Source organism: Bombina bombina, chromosome 4 (assembly GCF_027579735.1).
Source record: "Bombina bombina isolate aBomBom1 chromosome 4, aBomBom1.pri, whole genome shotgun sequence".
Lineage (NCBI taxonomy): Eukaryota > Metazoa > Chordata > Amphibia > Anura > Bombinatoridae > Bombina > Bombina bombina.
In genome coordinates this window covers 1,064,260,733-1,064,283,232 of record NC_069502.1, presented here as the reverse complement: position 1 = coordinate 1,064,283,232, position 22,500 = coordinate 1,064,260,733, and the positions used below count along the sequence as shown (strand labels likewise).

Genomic DNA, 22,500 nt, shown 5'->3' with positions numbered 1-22,500 from the left:
GGGACCACTGTACTGCAAAAAATGGCCCATGTCAACGGGCTTTAGGACTAGTATATATATATATAAAATCATTATTAAAATCATGTTCAATTTACTTTCAAAATATTTCACAAAAATGTAATATATATATATGGGTCATTCACTAAAGAATACTTAGATATTGATATATTCTATGCAGATAAAACATAACAGTATTTTTTTTAAAAACAGCCAACTAGTCACATAAGGCAGGTAAATCTAAATATTGGGCTATTTTTTTAATTGCTCTAGTGAAAATAAAATGTAATAATTTAAATACAAAGAGCAAAAATCTAAATACACTATTTTGCTAAATAATAATAGCGATGAAATATGCTGTTTTTTTTTTTACAAATATAATTTTTCTTATTTTTCTTGTAGTATCTAGCAAAGCAATTCTGATGCAGAACTGATCCCACACATTTAACAAGTTTAACAGTGATATACTTTTTAATTTAATTTTAATTACTTTATATAGCATTTCCACAATTTATTTTGGAAATTTGCAACTGCTAAATTGACCAAAATAATAAAGCATTTATTGAACAATTCTTGACAATGTAACGAAAAAGCTCAACAACTCAATTAGTTGGAAATACAATTTGGTACAGCAGATGATAACTCACAGTCGCTAATAGAGGGATAAAAGTATAATCCTGTTGGCTGTTATTAATACAAATATCTGAAAAAGCTCTCTATTTCACTTATATTAAGCAGTGTTTGATTAATTCTATATCTGATAAATTCCCCTTGCACAAGTACTAAACCAGCTGACATTATTAAATCCAAATATAAAAACTCTTATTCCCTATGCAATAAAATTGTATGCTGGCATTTTCTGAGAAACGCAAATAGGCAAAAACACACTAAATGGTTTTGCTCAATTTTTGGTATTTTATTTAAGTAATTAGAATTTTTAATATGTGTATAAACAAGCCAATTTACAGCCATATGAAGGATTGCATCACAGAGATAAGACAGGTTAAAAAGCTGCTCTTTTCATTTCAAAACTTTAAATCATATTTCCTTATTTCCATCAAGCTGCTTTACCAGTGAAAAAGGTTCGGTTTATGTATAACTTGTGTGTAGACTTTGGGCCCGATTACAAGTGGAGCGGTATTCTGCATTTTCGCTATAGTGAAAACTCTGCTACAATTAAGATTTTTGTGCTATTATGTTCTAGCAGTAACCCGACTAGCGCAAAAATCAGAACTTACTATATTGCGTGCACGTTAACATATTCCCACATAGAAGTCAATGGAGAGAAAACAAATGGAAAAAAAAACCTAACACCAACTCTAATGCAAACACCATCACATATTCTCATTAGCACTAACCCTACATTTCATATTCCAATGTTCTTTAACATGTTTGTTTTTAATATATATATATATATATATATATATATATATATATATATATATATATATATATATATACACACAGAGAGAAATGCACTCACAGGAACGAACAACCAGCTCAATACCATTGTTAGCCTGTTCTATGGCGATTTACCACCTGGGTGCAACTTCTTTTAGCCCAGCAATGCTTTTCACAGAGTAGAACTTTATATATATATATATATATATATATATATATATATATATATATATATATATAAATAAAAACTGATATATTTATATTTATAACAACAAGTAGAAGAGCTCACCCAGTCACAGACAAAAGCTTAATAGCTTGTCTTGTGGCATATTACCACCTGGGAGCAGCCTCTTTTTGCACAAATATGCTTTTCACAGAAAAGATCTATCCTGAAGTATATCAGTCTGATCCTGCCTATACAGGTCAGTACAGCCCCGAAATACTAGGCAATTATCTTCTGAACTAGGAACACAACAGCCCCAGATGATGGTTTTGACCTTCTGGGGCCTCGTCATTTTCGGTGCAGCCATATTCCTCTAGGCACATTGGGCAGGGAGTCCATGTCTGGTTTCCCCCATGACACTTAGGGAGACCCAAGTGTCATAAATTATATTTAGAACAACAAGTAGAAGAGCTCAACCACACACACACATATATATATATATATATATATAAATACATACATGCAAGCATACATACATATACATATTTAGCAATGTATGTATCTCAATGTTAAAGCCCTTTGGTGGCTTTTTTTTGCTAATACCCGAGATCTCATATCTTTAAACTCTTATAACGTTTTTGTGCAGTATTTTTTTGTAACAATAATTATTAGACGGTGTTGTTGTGAGTGTAACTGTACTTTGTAATATATTTTAGTTGATTTTTATTCAACTTTTTAGTTTTGTAAAACAGTTAATCACAGCTCTGAAATTGAGGTAATTCACTCAACTTGTAATATCAGTGCAAATAAAAAGGAGTGCAAAAGATTGTGAAAACCCTCAAGAAAATGTTGTGCTCCACTTGTAATCAAGCACTTTATTGAGTAGGTGTCAGGAATTTTGGGAATTTTATCAGCTAGATCTATTTGGAATTATTTTTTAATTTGAAGCTCCTATCAATTCTGAAAGTGGGAAAATGTCACCTATTTTTTAATCTACTAGTCAGCACTAGTACATGACAATACAGCTTTTGGGTAGAGTGTTCTCCATTAGATTAAGTATTTTGGGAGTTTGAAATTATCTGGTTTGGAATTTATGCCTATGTATAAATATGGGGGCATTGTTATATTGCATGAGGTGGAACAGAGATCTATGTGTCACTTAGTTCCAACATAAAGGTACATATATTCAGTGGAAAATGGCAGGTTTACCCTTGAACACTACTTGATCATTTTACCTATCTCAATCTGTCTTCTTCTGCTAAAGGTAACTCACCTATTAATTTTTGCCAGAATCCATAAAGTAAATAAAATGCAGAGAACAAACATCAAGAAACCTTAATGATAAAAAAACATACATAGTGGTTCTAATCCCTATACAATAACCAAATATCAGGTGATAGTCATGATCAAATCTTCAAACTTTTTGCATTCAAATAGCATAGCCTGGGGAAAGGACTTCATACTTGAACATGAATGTTCCTCATTGCTTCATGATTTTGCATCATTGTGAAAAGATTACTGCAATTGTCTCTACACAGACCTTTCATATACAGTTATACACTGCTTTCAACTTGTGAAAAGCTGGGGGGCTTTGTGTTCCTTTTAAAAGAAAGGTTTAATATAAATCATTATAATTACAAAATTAAGATCAATTAAAGGGAAGAAATTCTATTGTTGCAAAAGTTTGATTGACAAAGATCAAAGCCAATCTTACATACAAGGATTATATACTAACATTTGTATACTGAGATATTTACTGAACTGGAACTGTTTGGTGCTTATTACAGCCTTTTCCCATAGATGATTGGAAAATGAACAACAATCTGTTTACATACTTCATATTTGAGGTTTCGTTGTTTAGGGTTATCTGTACATTTGTACAAGTATGTTTGCACTTATAGTAAATACTACACTAGTGAGAGTTTCCTTTGTTCTCTGTGTAAGTTTGTCAGTTTAAAGGGTATTGCTGTGATGGGAAATTTAGAAAATGAAAGCATTGATCAAAGTGACTGAGTACAAATAAAATTCTGAAACAGAAGTTAGACCGAACTCTAGGAACAAAGGGCATAAACTGGCAACTTTCTACCTCTCCAATAGGCTCAATTCATACCTTGAGGGCTCGATTTATAAAGCCCTTCTTTCCCCTTTGTCTGCAGGTTCAGACAAGTGAACCTGCAGTAAGGATTTATCAAGCAGCGGTCATCAGACTGCTGCCTCCCTGCCCTGTGGAATATTTCAGCCTCCACAGTCTCTACTGACCGGGGAAATTGAGAGCTACTGCCTGCACGTGATTGGCCGTGCGTGGGCAGGGGGCAGGTTTGCATGCAAACGTGTAGGAGCACTCATGTGCAATCGTAAATGCGGGCAGTGGATTACTGCCTGCCAGAGGAGAAGCTGGGCGGACAGGGGTGAATATGTTTGCCCCTGTCTGCCTATGAATGATAAATCTGGCTCTTAGAATGAATTGAACTAATCTGATTATTTTCCTGAAAGTAATTAAGCATATGATATGCATTTTTTATTTATTTATTTCAGATTATGTACACATTAATTGTATGGAATCTTTCAGGGATTTCTTGTTGGAGCCAACATCACATTTTACTCTAAACACACACAAGCACATGTGCACACACAGACATAGACACACATTCACACACATGCACACACTTATATAATAGAGGTGTTACTCAGCAACATTTTAACTTCATGCCCAGGTGTCATTGACTATACTATCATTTAGGAAGCCAAAAGCTTGAAGGAAACTGAAATTGTATAAGTACAACTCCGTTTTTAACTAAATACATACATTTATTTTAATATCAATTGATTTTAGCATATTGCATTTAGTATATTGGATTTTAGTATGTTGTATCTATTCCCTATGTTTACTTGGGTTGTTTAAGCATAATTTTTGCATTTCAATCGCTTGTCACTAATTTTTGAAGCACATTCTCTGCAATCCCATTTCCCATTAAACTATATTCACTGCATACTTCTTTTTTCTGTATAAAAAATAGAAGATAATACTTTTATCTTTTTTAAATCTTACAACACATATTATCAAATCTTTTATTTTTACTAGTTTTGAATAAAGGATTGACTATTTCTTTATGTACTCTATCTTCTGTAACCTATCTTATCCACACACCTTTGATAGCTTTATATTTGTATATAAGCATTGCACGCTAGTTTATTTTTATCTCATGTGAAAAGATCAGTAGGTGCAATAGGAATCCACTCAGGTAGAGAATCTATATATTTAGGGTCCAAAGATTAACTCTATTCCCTAGAACCAGTAAAGAAAAGTAGTAATTCTATCATTTTGGACTGAGCCTGCTTTGTTTTGCACATTTCCGTCTAGTATAGCTGAAGCATGAATGTTTTCTATTAAAGCAAAACACATTTATCTTATAACACTTCTACCTTTTAATATTTGGTTGATATGTATCTTCATTTTCTATTGTTATATATTTTTATATAAAATATATTACTGTAAAATACCTCATGTAATGGTAATATTTGCTTTGGTTTATATTATACCTTGCTATTTCTCATAATAATAATAAAATCATAAACTATATGTGATAATATATGTGATTAATGTTATTTCTATGTCATATATTTCACTAGGTATTGAACAATTAAAGTCTGAAAAACAACTTAGTACAGCCAACTGATTTTGAAGACCTTGCAAAACCCAATTAAGTGATAGGGATAACTCAATGGACTTAAAGAAGGTGGAAACAACATTAAAAAAACAAGTGATAGAGATCAGTATCATGAGGGAATTCAGGGAGAAAGCTAAACAGAATAGACATGGTTTGATGAAATTCAGTACAAGTACGAAGCAGTCCCCATTTGATCCAGAGAAAACTCATTATTGAACTTAGGAAATAGAATCTGCAGTTTGAAGAAAATTGACTACTGGGGGTTTTAATCTATCACAAAATCCAATTAATGTTTGTCAAGGTATAAATTGGGAATATTTTCACCTTTTGTAATCTGCTGCAGATAGACAAGTTGGACAAACATTTAAACAAAAGGATCTGTAAATGCTATGGTAAGAAAAACAATCAATGACATATCACAGGAAAGGTACTTGTTTCAATGAATTTCTGTTATTTAACTATATTGATAGGTAATATTGGTCATTGAACCATAAAACTCAGAAATAGTCCATAAGAATATTGAGCTTAATGTCATTATATATACATGTATTTGAACTGTATTTACATAGATTTTTTTTTTTTTTTTACAATCTACATTTTAGTAAAATTTATAAAAAGATAAGTATTTTTTTCCTTATGTAATAATGTATATATTGTTTTGTTTTAAATACTCTTTAGTGTGTATCAATTTATAGATAAAATTCATGGCATTAAAACTGAATATTAATATTTAATATTTATAAGCTCCTTTGTAACAGATCAATTGTTTGTTTTTATAGCTGTACTTTATCTGTGCCTCTTTTTAGCATTATTTTACATCTTAGAATATCACATTTTATAAAATATTACTGCTTTTTTGTTGTTTGTTTTGTTTTCTTGTTTTTTGTTAACATAAACTTACATATTAACAAATTGATGTTCTTTAATCTGTATGTCATTAGTAAACTATGCCACTGTGGACCAGGAAATCGGTTACAATATCCTACAATATCCAGAGTGCTATTTGTTATATAGTATGACTTATATAGAAGAAAAACCTGCAAAGGCCATTGTTTATAGACAAAGTGAAGACCCTGCACACTGGTTAAGGGTAGTATCCTCAAAAATGAAAACATATGAATTTATAATTATGAATGAAGAGATATGCTATTTTTAAATAATGTTTCAAATAAAAAATTAATTACATAATCATCTTTGTGATTTAGTTTTGTAGTAAATAAATGTTTAATTAAAAAAAATAGACAAAAAATTATTAAAGGGAAATAAAAGGATAAAATGAAATGTACACATATATAATAAAAACAACCACAACAAATAACATAATGGAACAGAAAAACAAAAACACGCATGTTAAAATAAAATAAATATATATTTTTTTATTTTATTATGAATACAGAATTCCATTTCAATAAATGTGTATTAAACATGGAAATTTTAGTCTTTAAGATATTATTGGTACATTAAATATATATTTAAAATGGTTAAATACAAAGGAATAACAATAATGAAATATACTATAAATATACTATTGTGTTTCATATTGGTTTCTATTATTTTTTTTAACTTGAACTAGAATGGTGTTATGAACAGAAATGTAAAACGTGGATTTATATTATTTAATAAACATAAATTGAAAAATCACACAAAAAATCAATAGAAGAAATACAAAAAAAATAAAAGGTAGAATAAAATGTAACATGTAGAAATGCACTATAATACAACCAAAACATATAACAAAATCAAGAATGGAAAGAAAATTAACATTTTGAAAATAAAATTTTATTGATTATTGTTATTATGGCAAAAATATTTTTATGTTAATAAAATATTCTAGTCACAATTAAACTTTAATGATTCAAATAGAGCATGTAATTAAGTATCTTTCTAATTTACTCCTATTGTTATACATTTTTCTTCTTTCTGTTGGTATCTTTATTTCAATGTAAGCTTGGGAGCCTGGTCCATCTTTTGGTTCAGACACAAATCAGAAAGTGCTACCCAGGTGCTGGACCAAAAATGGTCCAGCTCCTATGCTTACAGTCTTGCTTTTTCAAATAAAGATACCAAGAGAACAAAGAAAAAAATATATAATTGGAGTAAATTTGAAAGTTGCTTTAAATTGTCTGCTTTATCTGAATAATGAAAGTTTAAATTGACTATACTATTCCTTTAATAAAAATAAAAAGCTAATATTATTTGAGACATTCATGTCACAGTAAAAGGAAGATTTAAAAATTAGCTAATAAAAAACAAAATATTAAACTATTGGAATGCAAATTTATAATTACATTGAGTAATTTTACTATTATTTTATCATTGTTAAATATATTTATTTTTTTCTTTTGAAATGAAACAATTAAAGGTATTGTTTTGAGTTTGCATGTTATCTTGACTTATCATACTTTAATGGACTTCAGTTTTTTTTCAAACTGGCCCAAGGAGTTTATGAACAGTAAATGTTACATAGTATTTTGCTTGTATGCTATAATTAGAAAAGTCTGACTTTATTAAAATACACATGGAAAAAATATTTTGTATTGTTTATATTTAGTGAATATATATATATGTATATTAAATGCTTTAGGTGCCTTTTTTAGAAATAAAAATCTAAATATAGCATGTCATCAAGAAAACTCCAATAGTTTGAATAATAATATATACAGTTGAAATACACATCTCTTTAATATAGATTGAATCATTTAGAGCAAAATATACAGTGTGATTAAAATTTTCAGTACCTTCACATCCTCTTTCTATTTGCCCATTACACAAAAGAGCATCTACAATCAAATCTGGAAGGCGTCCATTTAGGTCAACAGATGCAAGACAGCCTTGAAATCCTTCTTTTGCATGCACCAGCTTTGGCAAGGTTTTGTACATTTCTTTTGCAACACCTCCAACATATAGTTCACCTTAAATAAAAATAAGAGAAAAATGTAAAAATCTTTGTGGAAATGATAAGTACATTTATTAGACTTATACAACTAGTAAATTAATGCAAAACCGATATAAAATTATAAAAAGAAACATAGCAAATGGAACATTATTTGTTATTTTATTAAAAGTGTTTGTTTAATTTCTAGAATGTATAAGTACTACTAAACTCAAGAGTAAAAAGTCCACATGATGATAATCGTATATATATATATATATATATATATATATATATATATATACGGTATATATATATATATATATATATATATATATATATATATATATATATATATATATATATAATATATATATATATATATATATATATATATTTGCATTCGTGATCATTTGAGAATGTACATGTATTATATATCTAATAAACACACTTAAAGTATGCATCACCATCACCAAAAAAATATGCTGATTGTAGTGTAGTTCTTTTTTGTTTATTCATGTGCAAGATCACTAAAATGTACTTTTACAATTACTAATGATAAAAATATATTTAAGAAAATTTTCTGAAGGACTATTCATTTATAGAATGATATTTATTACAGAACCATGGACAACAGTAATTATTTTTCAGTTAATGTTAGCCATTTTAGAAAACCTTGCAATTGATTATTACATTTCCACAGATTTACTATCTACGTATTTAGAAAAAGACCTCTCTCTATATATATATGTAGATTAAGTAAAACAACATTACAAAGCCTACAAATTTTGGAGCTAATAAACTTTGCCTTCCACCCATTACTTTGTTATAGACCTATGCATTTTAGGTAAATTACATTTGCTGTTTAAGTTAAAGGGACACTGAACCCAAATGTTTTCTTTCGTGATTCAGATAGAGCATGACATTTTAAGCAACTTTATAATTTACTCCTATTATCAAATTTTCGTCATTCTCTTGGTATCTTTATTTGAAATGCAAGAATGTAAGTTTAGAGGCCGGACCATTTTTGGTGAACAACCTGGGTTATTCTTGCTGAATGGTGGATAAATTGATCCACCAATAAAAAAGTGCTGTCCAGAGTCCTGAACGAAAAAAAGCTTAGATGCCTTCTTTTTCAAATAAAGATAGCAAGAAAACAAAGAAAAAGTTGATTAAAATTGCATGCTCTATATGAATCACAAAAGAAAAAAATTTGGGTTTAGTGTCCCTTTAAGAGTGAAAACACAGAGGGGCCTATTTATCATGATAAGAGCAGACATGATCCGATATTGCGAATCATGTCTGCTGCACATCGATAAATGCTAACAGAATATGCTCTCAGCATTTATCAATACCGCCCCCTGCAGATTCGCTGCCAATCGCCCGCTAGCAGTGGGTGTCAATCAACCCGATCGTATTGGATCGTGTTGATTTCCAGCGATGTCTGTCCGCCACCTCAGAGCAGGCGGACAAATTATGGAGCAGCTGTCTTTAGACCGCTGCTTCATGACTTGTGTTTCTGGCGAGCCTGAAGGCTCGCCAGAAACACAGGGCATCAAGCTCCGTTTGGAGCTTGATAATTTGGCCCTAGAGTCTGTACATTGAAATGCACCATAATTACTGTTTCAATTAAGTGGAAACATTTCTAATATTACATTTTAAATGTTGGTTTCTGATATTTGGCTATGTGCCCATGTGGTTTTCTGTTGTATGTGATAGACAGATGAATAAGTTGTTAGGATATCAGCAAAGCATTGAGACAAACTTACTAAAAAAGGTACAAAAAACAATTGGTTTATAAATATAAAATAACAAAAAGTAGCTCATAATCAAAATGTTTGGAGTCACCAATGAATGATCCATCATATAATGAATTGCAAGGACGTTCCTACAGCAGACTCAAATATCAAATTATAATGGCTTTAGATGTATAAAGCCTCATATCCAATAGGCTATAAGTTTGTATGAACTATTAAATAAATTGTGAATTAGTGTAAATATTACTATCAGTAAGTTAAAGCAGGGGACAAATGCAGATTATTTAATAAAATTAACAAGAGTTCAATAAACGGGGAGATGTTTAATTTTAGACACATCTAGTTTGGTAACTTTTAACTTTTTGAATGTTTGATCATTTTATTTTGTCTTTTATATTTATAAATAAATTGTTGTTGTGCTTTGTTTAACCAAGGTGCCCTATCACCTAGACCTGGGATTCACTTTTCTGTCTATTTTTCTATTTATCTATCTATCTATTTATTTATCTATTTATAATATATCTCAGATATGTTTATATGAGAATATAAGAAGCAGAGGGAGACCTCATGTGATGGGAAGCCAGAAGCAGTACATTGCTATACACAGGCATGAACCTGATTTTGCCGATGATAGCTACTATTATCAGAAAGTATAGATGAAGTTGTTAGATTGAAAATTCATTATTTTCAAGCACTTTCACAAGTGGTTGAAAGAAGAGTTTTACACTGCATTTCTTCACAAGCTGAGTTTTAAACTGCATTCCCTAACAAATAAGATTTTTATACTGCATTTCTTCAAAATTAACCAAAGTAACATGGTTAGAAACTGTGCTTATACCATCTTGATTTTTGAAATATGATATTTTCTACAAGGGTTTTTAGTAAGCTTGGATAGTGCAAAATGGAACATTTTTTAATGGAAACTTTGGCTGTTGCTGCTTAATGGATAACCTTCATAGTTCAATACCATAGGCAATGTTTTTGATCATTTTGCTGTTATACCCACTATCTGCTAAAAGTGAATATTGTACAACTGTAGACACTTTAGATCATTTTTAAAACCTCAGAAATAGATGAAACATGGCACATTGAACTTTCAAAAACACAGTCTTCAAAAACCTAGCAGATAGGTGAAGTGAAATATGACATAGTTCTGTTAAGTTTTTACACAATACCGTTATTTTAAATTAATCATTTAATTACAAAAAATGAATTTATCTCTTTGAACTTTAATGGAACACCACAACTGCTTTGTTGATAACTTAAAAATAAGTTGAATCACACTATATGTGTTGTTATAACATATGTATAGCTCAAAATGTAAGTAATCTTTCATAGTTTTATTTCCAGCCAAGAACATAATTGACTAACTGACATTCATATAGTATCCATATTGTATAGTTATCTTACATCTCTAGAAAATGTTTGCTCCATAACATGACTATTAATATGATTATTATTGCAATATATACTGTGATCATTGCTTAGGGCACATAAAAATGTGCACATTAACTACATGATTCATATGACAGTGTAGTATAGGGGTCAGCAACCTTGACTCTCCATATGCTTTAGAACTGCATTTACCATGATGCCTAGGCAGCTTAAAGACACTTAAGCATCATGGGAAATGTAGTTCTTAAACAACTGGAGAGCCATGGTTGCTGACCCCTGGTGTAGTAGATGTTATGGTAAGGGTCAAAAAATCATTTGGAGTGTATTTAGGACAACGTGTAGGGATACATTTGCTGCTAATATGAATATAAGAAGAGTGAAAAAAAGTATAAAAATTGAGAGGATGAAGTGAATGTAAAAGAGTGGCAATAAGGATAGGAATATGTAGGGACAAGTTTGCTGCTAATGTGATTTAAAAAATATGTAGGTAGAAAATAAAGTAACTTTATGTGGTATTGATTGACAAGATGGAAAAGAGCGAAAGAAGTATAAAAATGTGGATGAAGTAATGTCAGAGGATGACAATGAGGAGTGGAGAAAGACATTTCAAGGAGCAAGGATAGATTACTAGATAGTGTTAAAAGATAAGAGAGGATTTTTACACAAAAAGCTGGGTTTTGTGTAATTTGCTAATAAGTCATGATTCATGGGTATAAGGGCTCCATGTATGAAGCAGCAAAAGCTGCTCTGGAGCCCTTGCGGGGCAGGTTTACATATGCAAGCCTGCTTCCCGCAATGTTAAGAAGCAGCGGCCATTAGACTGCTGCTTCTTACACCCTACGCCAACTCTGAGGTGGTGAGGGAAACTCACAGAGAGCTCACTCTCTCTCGGTGATTGACAGCCCATTCACTCGCACGATGATTGGTCGTGCGAATGAAGTTGTGGGCATTACACACTCCGATGAGTGTGTAATGACACATACGGGCAAGTGGATCAACAGATCCGCTGCCCGTGTGTAGTGAAGGCAGGCGGGTGGGCAGACAGCTTTGCAAGTTAAAAAGCTGTCCGCCCTCCAGTTAGTATAAGGAGCCCTATGTTTTAAAAATACTGTCATCTACTTCCTGACCTCAGACAAATATATATTTTACATATTTGGGCTACACAATACCACTTGCTAACATTATGCCAACTTACAGACACATATTGAAACATATAGACTACTAAATTAAGCTATAATTTATATATAAAAGAATAATTTATATAGGGATAGATTATGAGTGGAGAGCAAATGTTTGCGTTTGAGGGAAAAGGGGTTTATTGTGGGTGTTTGCACTTGTCTGGCTTATCGCTTGTATTACGAGTTGAAAGTAAAAGTGATCACTTAAGTGCAATGGTGATTTACGCTAGAATGATTACCGCATCCTAAGAGCTCTGGATAACTGTTTCTCAAAACAAAAAAGTTGCACAAAACACATCAAAAATGCATTACAAACTATAGTTACACTCATGATGACACTAATAAAAATTATTCAAAATAAATATTGCACAAAAAAGATCTCAAAGATATGAGGTCTCAAGTGTTAGAATTTTTTTCCCTGCAAATGGCTTTAACATATATATATATATATATATATATATATATATATATATAGTTAAGTAGATGAAAGCATGTAAAATCGTGTGAGAGGAGGAATGTCAATCACCCCGAGAAAGCACTCTGTGATTTATCCTCACCACCTCAGAGTGTAAGGGCTCCAGGGCAGCTTACACTGTTTTGTACATGGAGCCCTAAATGTTCCCATGTTCTTATAGGACCAATATTTAAATGTAATTTAATATTCAATTGGTACTGTTCATTCAATATAAACATTTATATGCTATACAAAATTAAATAATTTACTCAACCCTTGTCATGAACTACACAAAAAAATATTAAATAGCATTGATAAAAATTATTTCTAACAAAAAGGTAAACTAAAAATAATAATTATTTTTTTTTTGTATTATTATTATTATTATATAGTATAATTTACCTCATCATTATTATAAAAATTGTATAACTTAAAGGGGCAGTCTACTAGAAATTTTTTTATTTTTTTTAAAAGACAGCCTCTGCAGACTGCACCTTATCTCAGTGATTTTTATAATCTTGCATTTTAGCTAATTATTGCTGTATCATGCATAACTCCACAGGATTGAGCACAATGCCATCTATTTTGCAAACATAAGCTAGCATTGTCTGGTTCTGACAAGCTAATAAAATGCACTGAGATAAGAGGTGGTTTGCTGGGGCCTAGAAACAGGAAGAAATGTTTAGGTTTAGAAGTTATAAATAATATTAATATAACAATGTTGGTTATGTAAAGCTGGGGAATGGGAAGTAAAAGCATGATCTATCTTTTAAAAAAAATAAAACAATTCAAGTAGACTGTCTCTTTAACTACTCAAGTACAAAGAGCACAATACCATCCTCCTTATTGTTTACTCTGCAGAGAGGAAGACAGTGTATGAAGAATACTTTACCTTTTTATCAAATACCTGTATCTCAACGATGAACTTTGACATTTAACAAAATACAGAACTGTGTAGTTGAAAAAGCATTATTCCTTTGGTAATAATTTGTGGAGGAGCCAATAACAGAACCAATTTCTTAGTCCCTGCACCACTTGGTAGAACAAAATATGAGGGGGAGTTTGACCTTTTTATGTGGGGCCTCAAGTCACTGTAAAATTCAGTCACTAGAATGTAGGTGATCCTTATAAGAAACAAATATAATACCCTAACTCTAGTGAGAGAGAAAATAAATAAATGATTAGGAAGATAAATGTTTTTATATTTAAATGTATCTAAACTAGTGTTATTTCTTTTTCACAATTGTACTTTTCAGTTAAATACATTTGTAACCTACAGCTGTCATCAATAGACTTCAAATGTTTATAGAATTCTATTATTGCTTAAATTAGCAATATCCTATAAATGATTAATGGTCTTCAATTGTTTTTCAACCACTGTTATCTTGGACTGATGGGAATCAGCAGGGAAATAAAAAAAAGTGGTAGTTTGCAGAAACTGGCTTTGAGATGCTGGGGAAAAAACATTGAGGTTGACATCTTGTCACATGTTATGTGCGGCCAAAAATAATTTACAACTTATGATCTTATTTTCTTTCTTTTATATAAATGTCAAGTAAAAATGACAAGGCTGATAGAACGAAGAGAAAAATGAAATCTTATTTTGAGTTTTCAGCAAAAATGCAAAAGATCACAAGATAAAAAATGTCCTTATTCATAAGGGAAAAGAGTCAACACTATTTCCCTTTAATTATTTACTGGATTAAAACATAATGCACTGATAATTATATCTTGGCACGATAAACAAGGAGACACTAATGAGACCACCAAAAGTGTAGGCTGTAAAAATATATTATCATTTTTTTAAAGACAGAAAACGCTGACTGTCATCCATAGGGCGCCATGTACTAAGGCGTCAATTTTTTCGCACAGACCGTAACGAAATAACCCGCCGGCATTCGCACCATGCGGATGGCACTTCGTTACATGAATGTACTAAAAACCAAGCCGTAAAATTTTGCGTCTATTGTGTGTCGAAGACAATTGGATTATTGATAACTTTGAAGCTTCGTTCAGCGCGAAAGAGCAAAGTTAAGAAGCAGTCTGCGACCTGATTGGTTTAGTTCTTTACCCACGTGATGATCTAGGTGTCATAATCGCCAGACAAGCGGCAACGTCTGGCTGCTGACATGTATAAGAATGTGCATTTTCCCAGAAATCTTAGAATATTGTTTATTTACTTTTCGGTATTCACTTTGACAAGATGGCTTGCTCCGGAGATTCTGCTACTTCTAAGAAGACTCGCAACCCTAACTTCTCGCATCAACAGAATGTTGTACTTGTTGATCTAGTACTCGAATATTATGACAATATTTATGGTAGTCGAGTCAAGCAAACCCCAGGCGCTCGTAAGAAGATTATTTGGGAGAAAATTAGTGACGCAGTGAGTGCTCAAGGACCCACTAAAAAAGATATTGAGCAAGAGCCCTCAAAATTCCTAATGCAAACAAGAGAGGCTACATTGTTACATAGGGCAGCACTGCACAGAGTAGTCCTTTTGCAATGTTACATGTGAGCAACAGACATACAGTGCATACTACCTGTTTGCTAAAAGGCAGACAGACAAGTTCCAATGTCCCCATTTTGTTTATTGGGTCCATAGTGTAGTTAAAAAATACAAAGTTAAAATTATACAAAAGAAGTACAAAAGAAGTACAAAATTAAAAAGAAACTTGTAAAATTAATTTTGATGCCTTGGTGAGTGAGCTAAATGGGGGGCATTCCTTGGGCAGATCTGACATTCTCTCACAGGTCTCACATACTTTTCTATGCATTTTAAACCTGACCCTCTTGCTGTGCCATCTTACCAAATGTATGATGGCTACTTTGTCTAAAAATACCAAATTAACTTATTGTACTTATAGAAAAAGACATGTATTTAAAATAAGAACAAAATGTGTGTTACCTTATGCTAAAAACACCATAATTTGATTTCTATTTGCTTTAAAAAAAAGCACATTCCCATGCCAAGTTAGGAATGCCAATTTCACTTTATGTCAGTAAATTTCCCATTGACTTAAACTTTCTATAGACTTTGTATACCCAAATTACAACATTTACAAAGTAATTATTAGATTTTAAAGGATATTAAACACCTTTTGTATAAAAATTGTACTTCCCACGACATTGCCTAGAGCAGGGTTCTTAAAACAACGGGTTGGGACCCATTACTGGGTCGCAACACCATGTTTACTGGGTCTCGAATTGTGTGTGTGTTATAGTAGAGTGTGTCTGTGTTATATGAGAGTGTGTGTGTTGTTTGAGAGTTTGGTGTGTGAGTGTGCTGTATGAGGGTGTGTGTTTGTGTTATATGAGACTGTGTGTGGTGTGTCTGTTGTATGAGAGTGTGTGTGGTATGCTGTGTGAAAGTTTGTGGTGTGTGTGTTGTATGAGAGTGTGTGGTGTGTGTGTTATTTCCTATTACAACACTTTCAAGTTTGACTACAATCAGGAATAAAGTACGCACACATTTTAGTCACTTTGGCAAAAATTGCAGCTATCTTGTTGTATATTACTTCAGAAATTTTCAGCCCAACCATAAAATGGGGTTAAGAAGGTAGGTGGTATAATGGAATTGGGTCTTGGGAAAAAAAAGTCTGAAGAACCCTGGCCTAGAGAGACCAAAAAGCTAATTCTGTAACCTTTAAATGTTGCCAATCAACTAGTCGGTTAACACAATTTTCAGCAATTTTAAAACCTTACAGAATCTGCTTTTTAGGTTTCTCTAGGCAGTCATTTACCATGCCTTTAAAGTACAATATAAAATTAATATTTAAAGAATAAAAATAAAGATAGTACTCAAAGTACAAAATACAAATCATATTTAACCCCTTAACGACCAACGTCGTACGTTGGTCATTATGCCCTTAAGGACCAGGGACGTAGCCTGTATGTCGCTGCAGTTCTGAGCTTTTCTCTGCTGTGATCTCGCTCAAAATAGCACAAGTGGGGCACTGCAGAAATAGATTTGCTGAGTTACTGATGCAGAGGGCCAGTGGTGGTTGAGGGGGAGGCTTAGAGAGCTGTTTGGGGGGGGGGATCAGGGAGGTTGGGGGCTAAGGCGGGATCCTACAAGGCAGAATTTTTAATAAAAAAAAATAAAAATACACTTTTATTTTAGTACTGGCAGACTTTCTGCCAGTACTTAAGATGGCGGACATTTGTGGGGTGGGGGGAGGGAAGAGAGCCCTTTGGGAGTGGGGGTGGGATATGTGGGATATGTCAGGTGGAAGGCTGATCTCTACACTAAAGCTAAAATTAACCCTACAAGCTCCCTAATTAACTCCTTCACTGCTGGGCATAATACACGTGTGGTGCACAGCAGCATTTAGCGGCCTTCTAATTACCAAAAAGCAATGCCAAAGCCATATATGTCTGCTATTTCTGAACAAAGGGAATCCCAGAAAAGCATTTACAACCATTTGTGCCATGATTGCACTAACTGTTTGTAAATAATTTCAGTGAGAAACCTAAAATTCTGAAAAAGTTAACGATTTTTTTTATTTGATTGCATTTGGCGGTGAAATGGTGGCATGAAATATACCAAAATGGGCCTAGATCAATACTTTGGGTTGTCTACTACACTACACTAAAGCTAAAATTAACCCTACAAGCTCCCTAATTAGCCCCTTCACTGCTTCACGCATAATACATGTGTGGTGTGCAGCGACCTTCTAATTAGCAAAAAGCAACCCCAAAGCCATATATGTCTGCTATTTCTGAACAAAGGGGATCCCTGAGAAGCACTTACAACCATTTGTGCCATCATTGCACAAGCTGTTTCAGTGAGAAACCTAAAGTTTGTGAAAAATTTTGTGAAAAAGTGAACAATTTTTTTTATTTGATCATATTTGGCGGTGAAATGTTGCCATGAAATATACCAAAAGGGGCCTAGATCAATACTTTGGGTTGTCTACTAAAACAAAATATATACATGTGAAGGGTTATTCAGGAATTCTTGACAGATCTCAGTATTCCAATGTAACTATTGCTAATTTTGAAAAAAAAAAATGGTTTGGAAATAGCTAAGTGCTACTTGTACTTATTGCCCTATAACTTGCAAAAAAAGCAAAGAACATGTAAACATTGGGTATTTCTAAACTCAGGACAAAATTTAGAAACTATTTAGCATGGGTGTTTTTTGGTGGCTGTAGATGTGTAACAGATTTTAGGGGTCAAAATTAGAAAAAAGTGTGTTTCTTTTACATTTTTTCATCATATTTTATATTTTTTTATAATAAATTATAAGATATGATGAAAATAATGGTATCTTTAGAAATTCTATTTAATGGTGAGAAAAACTGTATATAATATGTGTGAGTACAGTAAATGAGTAAGAGGAAAATTACAGCTAAACACAAACACCGCAGAAATGTAAAAATAGCCCTGGTCCTTAATGACAGTCTAGTCAAAATTAAACATTCATTTATCAGATAAGGCATGCAATTTTAAACAACTTTCGATTTAACTTTCATCATCAAATTTGCTTTGTTCCCTTGATGGTATTTTTTGAAAAGCTAAAACTAGCTAGGCTCAAACTGATTTCTAAACCGTTGAAAACCGCCTCTTAGCTCAGAGCATTTTGAAAGTTTTTCACAGTTAGACAGTACTAGTTCATGTGTGTCATATAGATAGCATTGTGCTCACTCCCGTGGAGTTATTTAGGGGTCTGCAATGATTGGCTAAACTGCATGTCTGTCAAAAGCACTGAGATAGGGGGCAGTCTGCAGAGGCTTAGATACAAGGTAATCACAGAGGTAAAAAGTATATTAATATAACAGTGTTGGTTATGCAAAACTGTTTAATGGGTAATTAGGGATTATCTATCTTTATAAACAATAAAAATTCTGTTGTAGACTGTCCCATTAAGGGAAGGAAATTGAAAAATTGCCTTGTCCTTAAGGGGTTAAAATACTATCTACTACAAGGTAAAAATTGTACAAAAAGAACAAAACAGGATTTTAAGGACTAAGGATCATGTTTACAATATTGCTTCACAAAATTCCACACTGGCTTCATTTAATACACTTTTACTTAAAGGGACACTAAACCCAAATGTTTTCTTTCATTGAGATTCAGATTCTTTTATACAGATTCAGATAGAATGCAATTTTAAGCAACTAATTTACTCATATTATCAATTTTTCTTTGTTCTCTTGCTATCTTTATTTAAAAAGTAGGAATGTGATGCATAGGAGCCGGCCCATTTTTGGTTGAGAACCTGGGTTATGCTTGCTTATTGGTGGGTATATGTAAGCCTCAAATAAGCAAGCGCTATCCATGGTGCTGAACTTAAAATGGGCTGGCTGCTAAGATTTACATTCCTGCTTTTAAAATAAATATAGCAAGAGAACAAGGAAAAATTAATAATAGGAATAAATTAGAGAGTTGCTTAAAATTTCATGCTCTATCTGAATCATGAAAAAAAAAATAGAATTGCTTTCTATTGAGGAAGCTCACAGGTTGCTTGGACCTCCAGGATTTGCCACTTTCTTGGACAGTTCATTGAGAATATTTCACTCCAAGCTGGAGAGTTTTTGAGAATTAGGCTACAAGTAATATAAGCTTTTATTAATGCACTAACCTCCTAGACAAACATTTGTGGGAATTTTGAGGGGTCTGACTTGGACAGTGAATATGATCTCGATATCTAACATCTAAAATGTGAGCTATAAAAGTGATAAAAAATGCTATAAAAATCGTTTTCATAAGAAGGTTCTTATTATTTACAATAGGTTTAGTTTAGTGTCAGACAGTTTTAAATTATTTTTTATTTGTATTATATTTGTTTCCAGCAAGTCATGAATACAATTTACTATTTTATTGTAGCTAAGGATTTCATCAATGAATTTAACTGCATCAAAATTTTCTTCTAGTTTCTTGTAGCTTAATGTATGTTTACAAAAATATCACTTTTTGAAACCCTGGTTTTATTTAATATCCATATATTTCTTCAGTTCTGATAATATAGGATATTGAGCTCAATTTGTTTACTTTTCAATCCAATGTCATGAAAATTATTTTTGCTTAAAGGAACATTAAAATAAAATTAAATCCCAATGATTTTGCCCACTTTGTATGAAATTTACCCGTGAAAACATTATTTTATCTATCAAAAAAATCTATTCCAAATAAATGGCTGTAAATTAGCATACAGGATTCAGAACTACATGCTACACAGTGATTACTTGATTGTCATAGAAGCTCATTTATATATGGCTCTAACCATCCAAAGCAGAGCTGACCTGATCAACATATTGAAAAAGATTTTTTATTAGTGATATTTTATGCAGTTTATTTAATATGCAGATTGTTTTTTTGTAATGCAGTACTTAATTGTTTATATCTAGATGCATACATTATATATATATCTATATATATATATATTTACATATATATATATATATATATATATATATATATATATATATATATATATATATATATATATATATATATATATAACTGTTCCTTTAAATTAGTTTAAAAATATGGTCAAATGTTAATATTATATTTACTACATAAGAACAATTCTATATCTAGGTTATGGAAAGTACTTTTTATTTTCTGACATTTTATGTGACTAATATCTTACTATTTTGAAATTATTATACTGAATTGTAGCTGCTTAAATAAAGTGCTGATATCCTAAGAAACAGGAAACCACAGCCTGTGAGCGTTTTTAATTTCATCACTTTTCTCAGAAACTAAATGGAATACCACAGTGATTTTAATACACACTACTACATGAGCAATCAGGCTTTTAAACACATCATGCATTTACAGCTTACTAGTCAAGATGATAGTTTAAAGGCACATTGTACTCACAAATTGTCTGTCACATAGAAAAAAGAGACAACTAAACATTCCACTTTTACCCTGAAAAATATGTGCCATTTTTTTTATATTGAGTGCTACCTACTCATTTTATGATAAGTACTTCCTACTTATAACCAATGCCTGATACAAATGTCAGTCAGCATACAAAGGAAGTTGCTCTGGAGCCCTTGCAGTGCAGGTTCACAATAAGCAAGCCTGCTTCCCACAATGTAAGAAGCAGCGGTCATTAGACCACTGCTTCTTACACCCTACGTCACCTCTGAGGTGGTGACGGAAAATCACTGAGAGCTTGCTCGCTCTCAGTGATTCACAGCCCCTTCAGTTGCGTGAATGAAGGGGCGGGCATTACACACTGTGATGAGTGTGTAATGATACATACGGGCCAGTAGATCAACAGATCTACTGCCTGTATGTAGCGAAGGTGGGCAGACAGCTTAGCAAGTTGAGAAGCTGTCCGCCCGCCTGTAAGTACATGGAGCCCTTAATATGAATAAATTATTGAGTTAACATGTCGCTTTAAAAAGACATGCATGTAAAAATTATGCAATTCTATATTCATTTTCAATTTGCTTCTCAAATGTACTTAATTCTCTTGGTTTTCCTACCATACCTAGGATATCTAGGTAAGCTCAGGAGCAGATATCCACAGGCACTAGCTGGTAATTGGTAGCTACACATATAAGCCTCTTGACAATGGGGCCTATTTACCATTGTGCAAGCGGACATGATCCAATATTGCGGATCATGTCCGCTGCACATCGATAAATACAGACAGCATACGCTCTCAGTATTTATCATTGCACCAGCATTTCTGATGAACTGCTGGTGCAATGCCGCCCCACAGATTTGCGGCCAATCAGCCACTAGCAAGGGGTGTTAATCAACCCAATCGTATTGGATCGGGTTGATTTCTGTCGATTTCTGTACACCGCCTCAGAGCAGGCGAACAGGTTATGGAGCAGCGGTCTTCAGGCTCGCCGGAAACATGGGGCATCAAGCTCCATACAGAGTTTGATAAATATGCCCCAATGGCTCACCAGGAGTATTCAGCTTGGTTCTAGAATTGCATTGCAGCTCTGGAGCTGACTTAACTATAGGTTTAATCTTTTTGCAAGGGTTAAACACAGCTATAGGAAAGCAATAATACAATAATGAAATACACTTCACCATTTTCGTTTGGCACTTTAAAACCCTCTTTAGTGCCAGAGCAATTTGCAAATATAGTACCGATATCTTGCTGGATATGTTTTTGGTTTCTGTTGTTTGCCTGTAGTACTATGATCAAATGATGAATTTATTTATTAACTCTAACATTTTAATTTTTATTCTTGGTATACTGTAAAAAGAATTTCAAATTGCATCACAAATATGTAGAAATGTTGTTAAGGTTGTAAAAAGCCTGTGTTAGCCACTATAAAAAAACATCTCCCAATAACATCAGCTGAAGCAGCAGGTTTCAAATCACCAAAACTTTATTATACGCTTGAGCAGTCACAACTGCAGAAAACAGTGCATGCTTATTTAGGGAAGCACAGAGATGACCTTCATACTCAGCCTGGTTATCCAGATACTTTGATAATCACTTCTGGGTGCTTGCTGATAAAAAAAAAGGGGGCTACACTGCCAAGTAATATAGCAGAACTGAAGTGTTATTTTCTTTTAATTGTATTTCACATTTTTACAAAGCTATGCAGATTACATGATGGAATGTTTTGAGTTAAGATGTGTACAACATAAAACAACCAGCTAATTACTATAAACCATTATGTGTGTTTT

General features: G+C 32.5%; 1 protein-coding gene across 4 annotated transcripts in view; it reads right to left on the bottom strand.

The window, feature by feature from the left end:
- Positions 1-22,500, bottom strand: part of NRXN1 (neurexin 1) — a 2,027,363-nt gene that overhangs the window by 805,178 nt on the left and 1,199,685 nt on the right. For all 4 annotated transcript variants that reach the window (XM_053712207.1, XM_053712206.1, XM_053712209.1 and 1 more), the window contains one exon: positions 7,968-8,141. In XM_053712207.1, the coding sequence (XP_053568182.1) occupies positions 7,968-8,141 (174 nt within the window). The remainder of the gene's footprint in view (positions 1-7,967; positions 8,142-22,500) is intronic.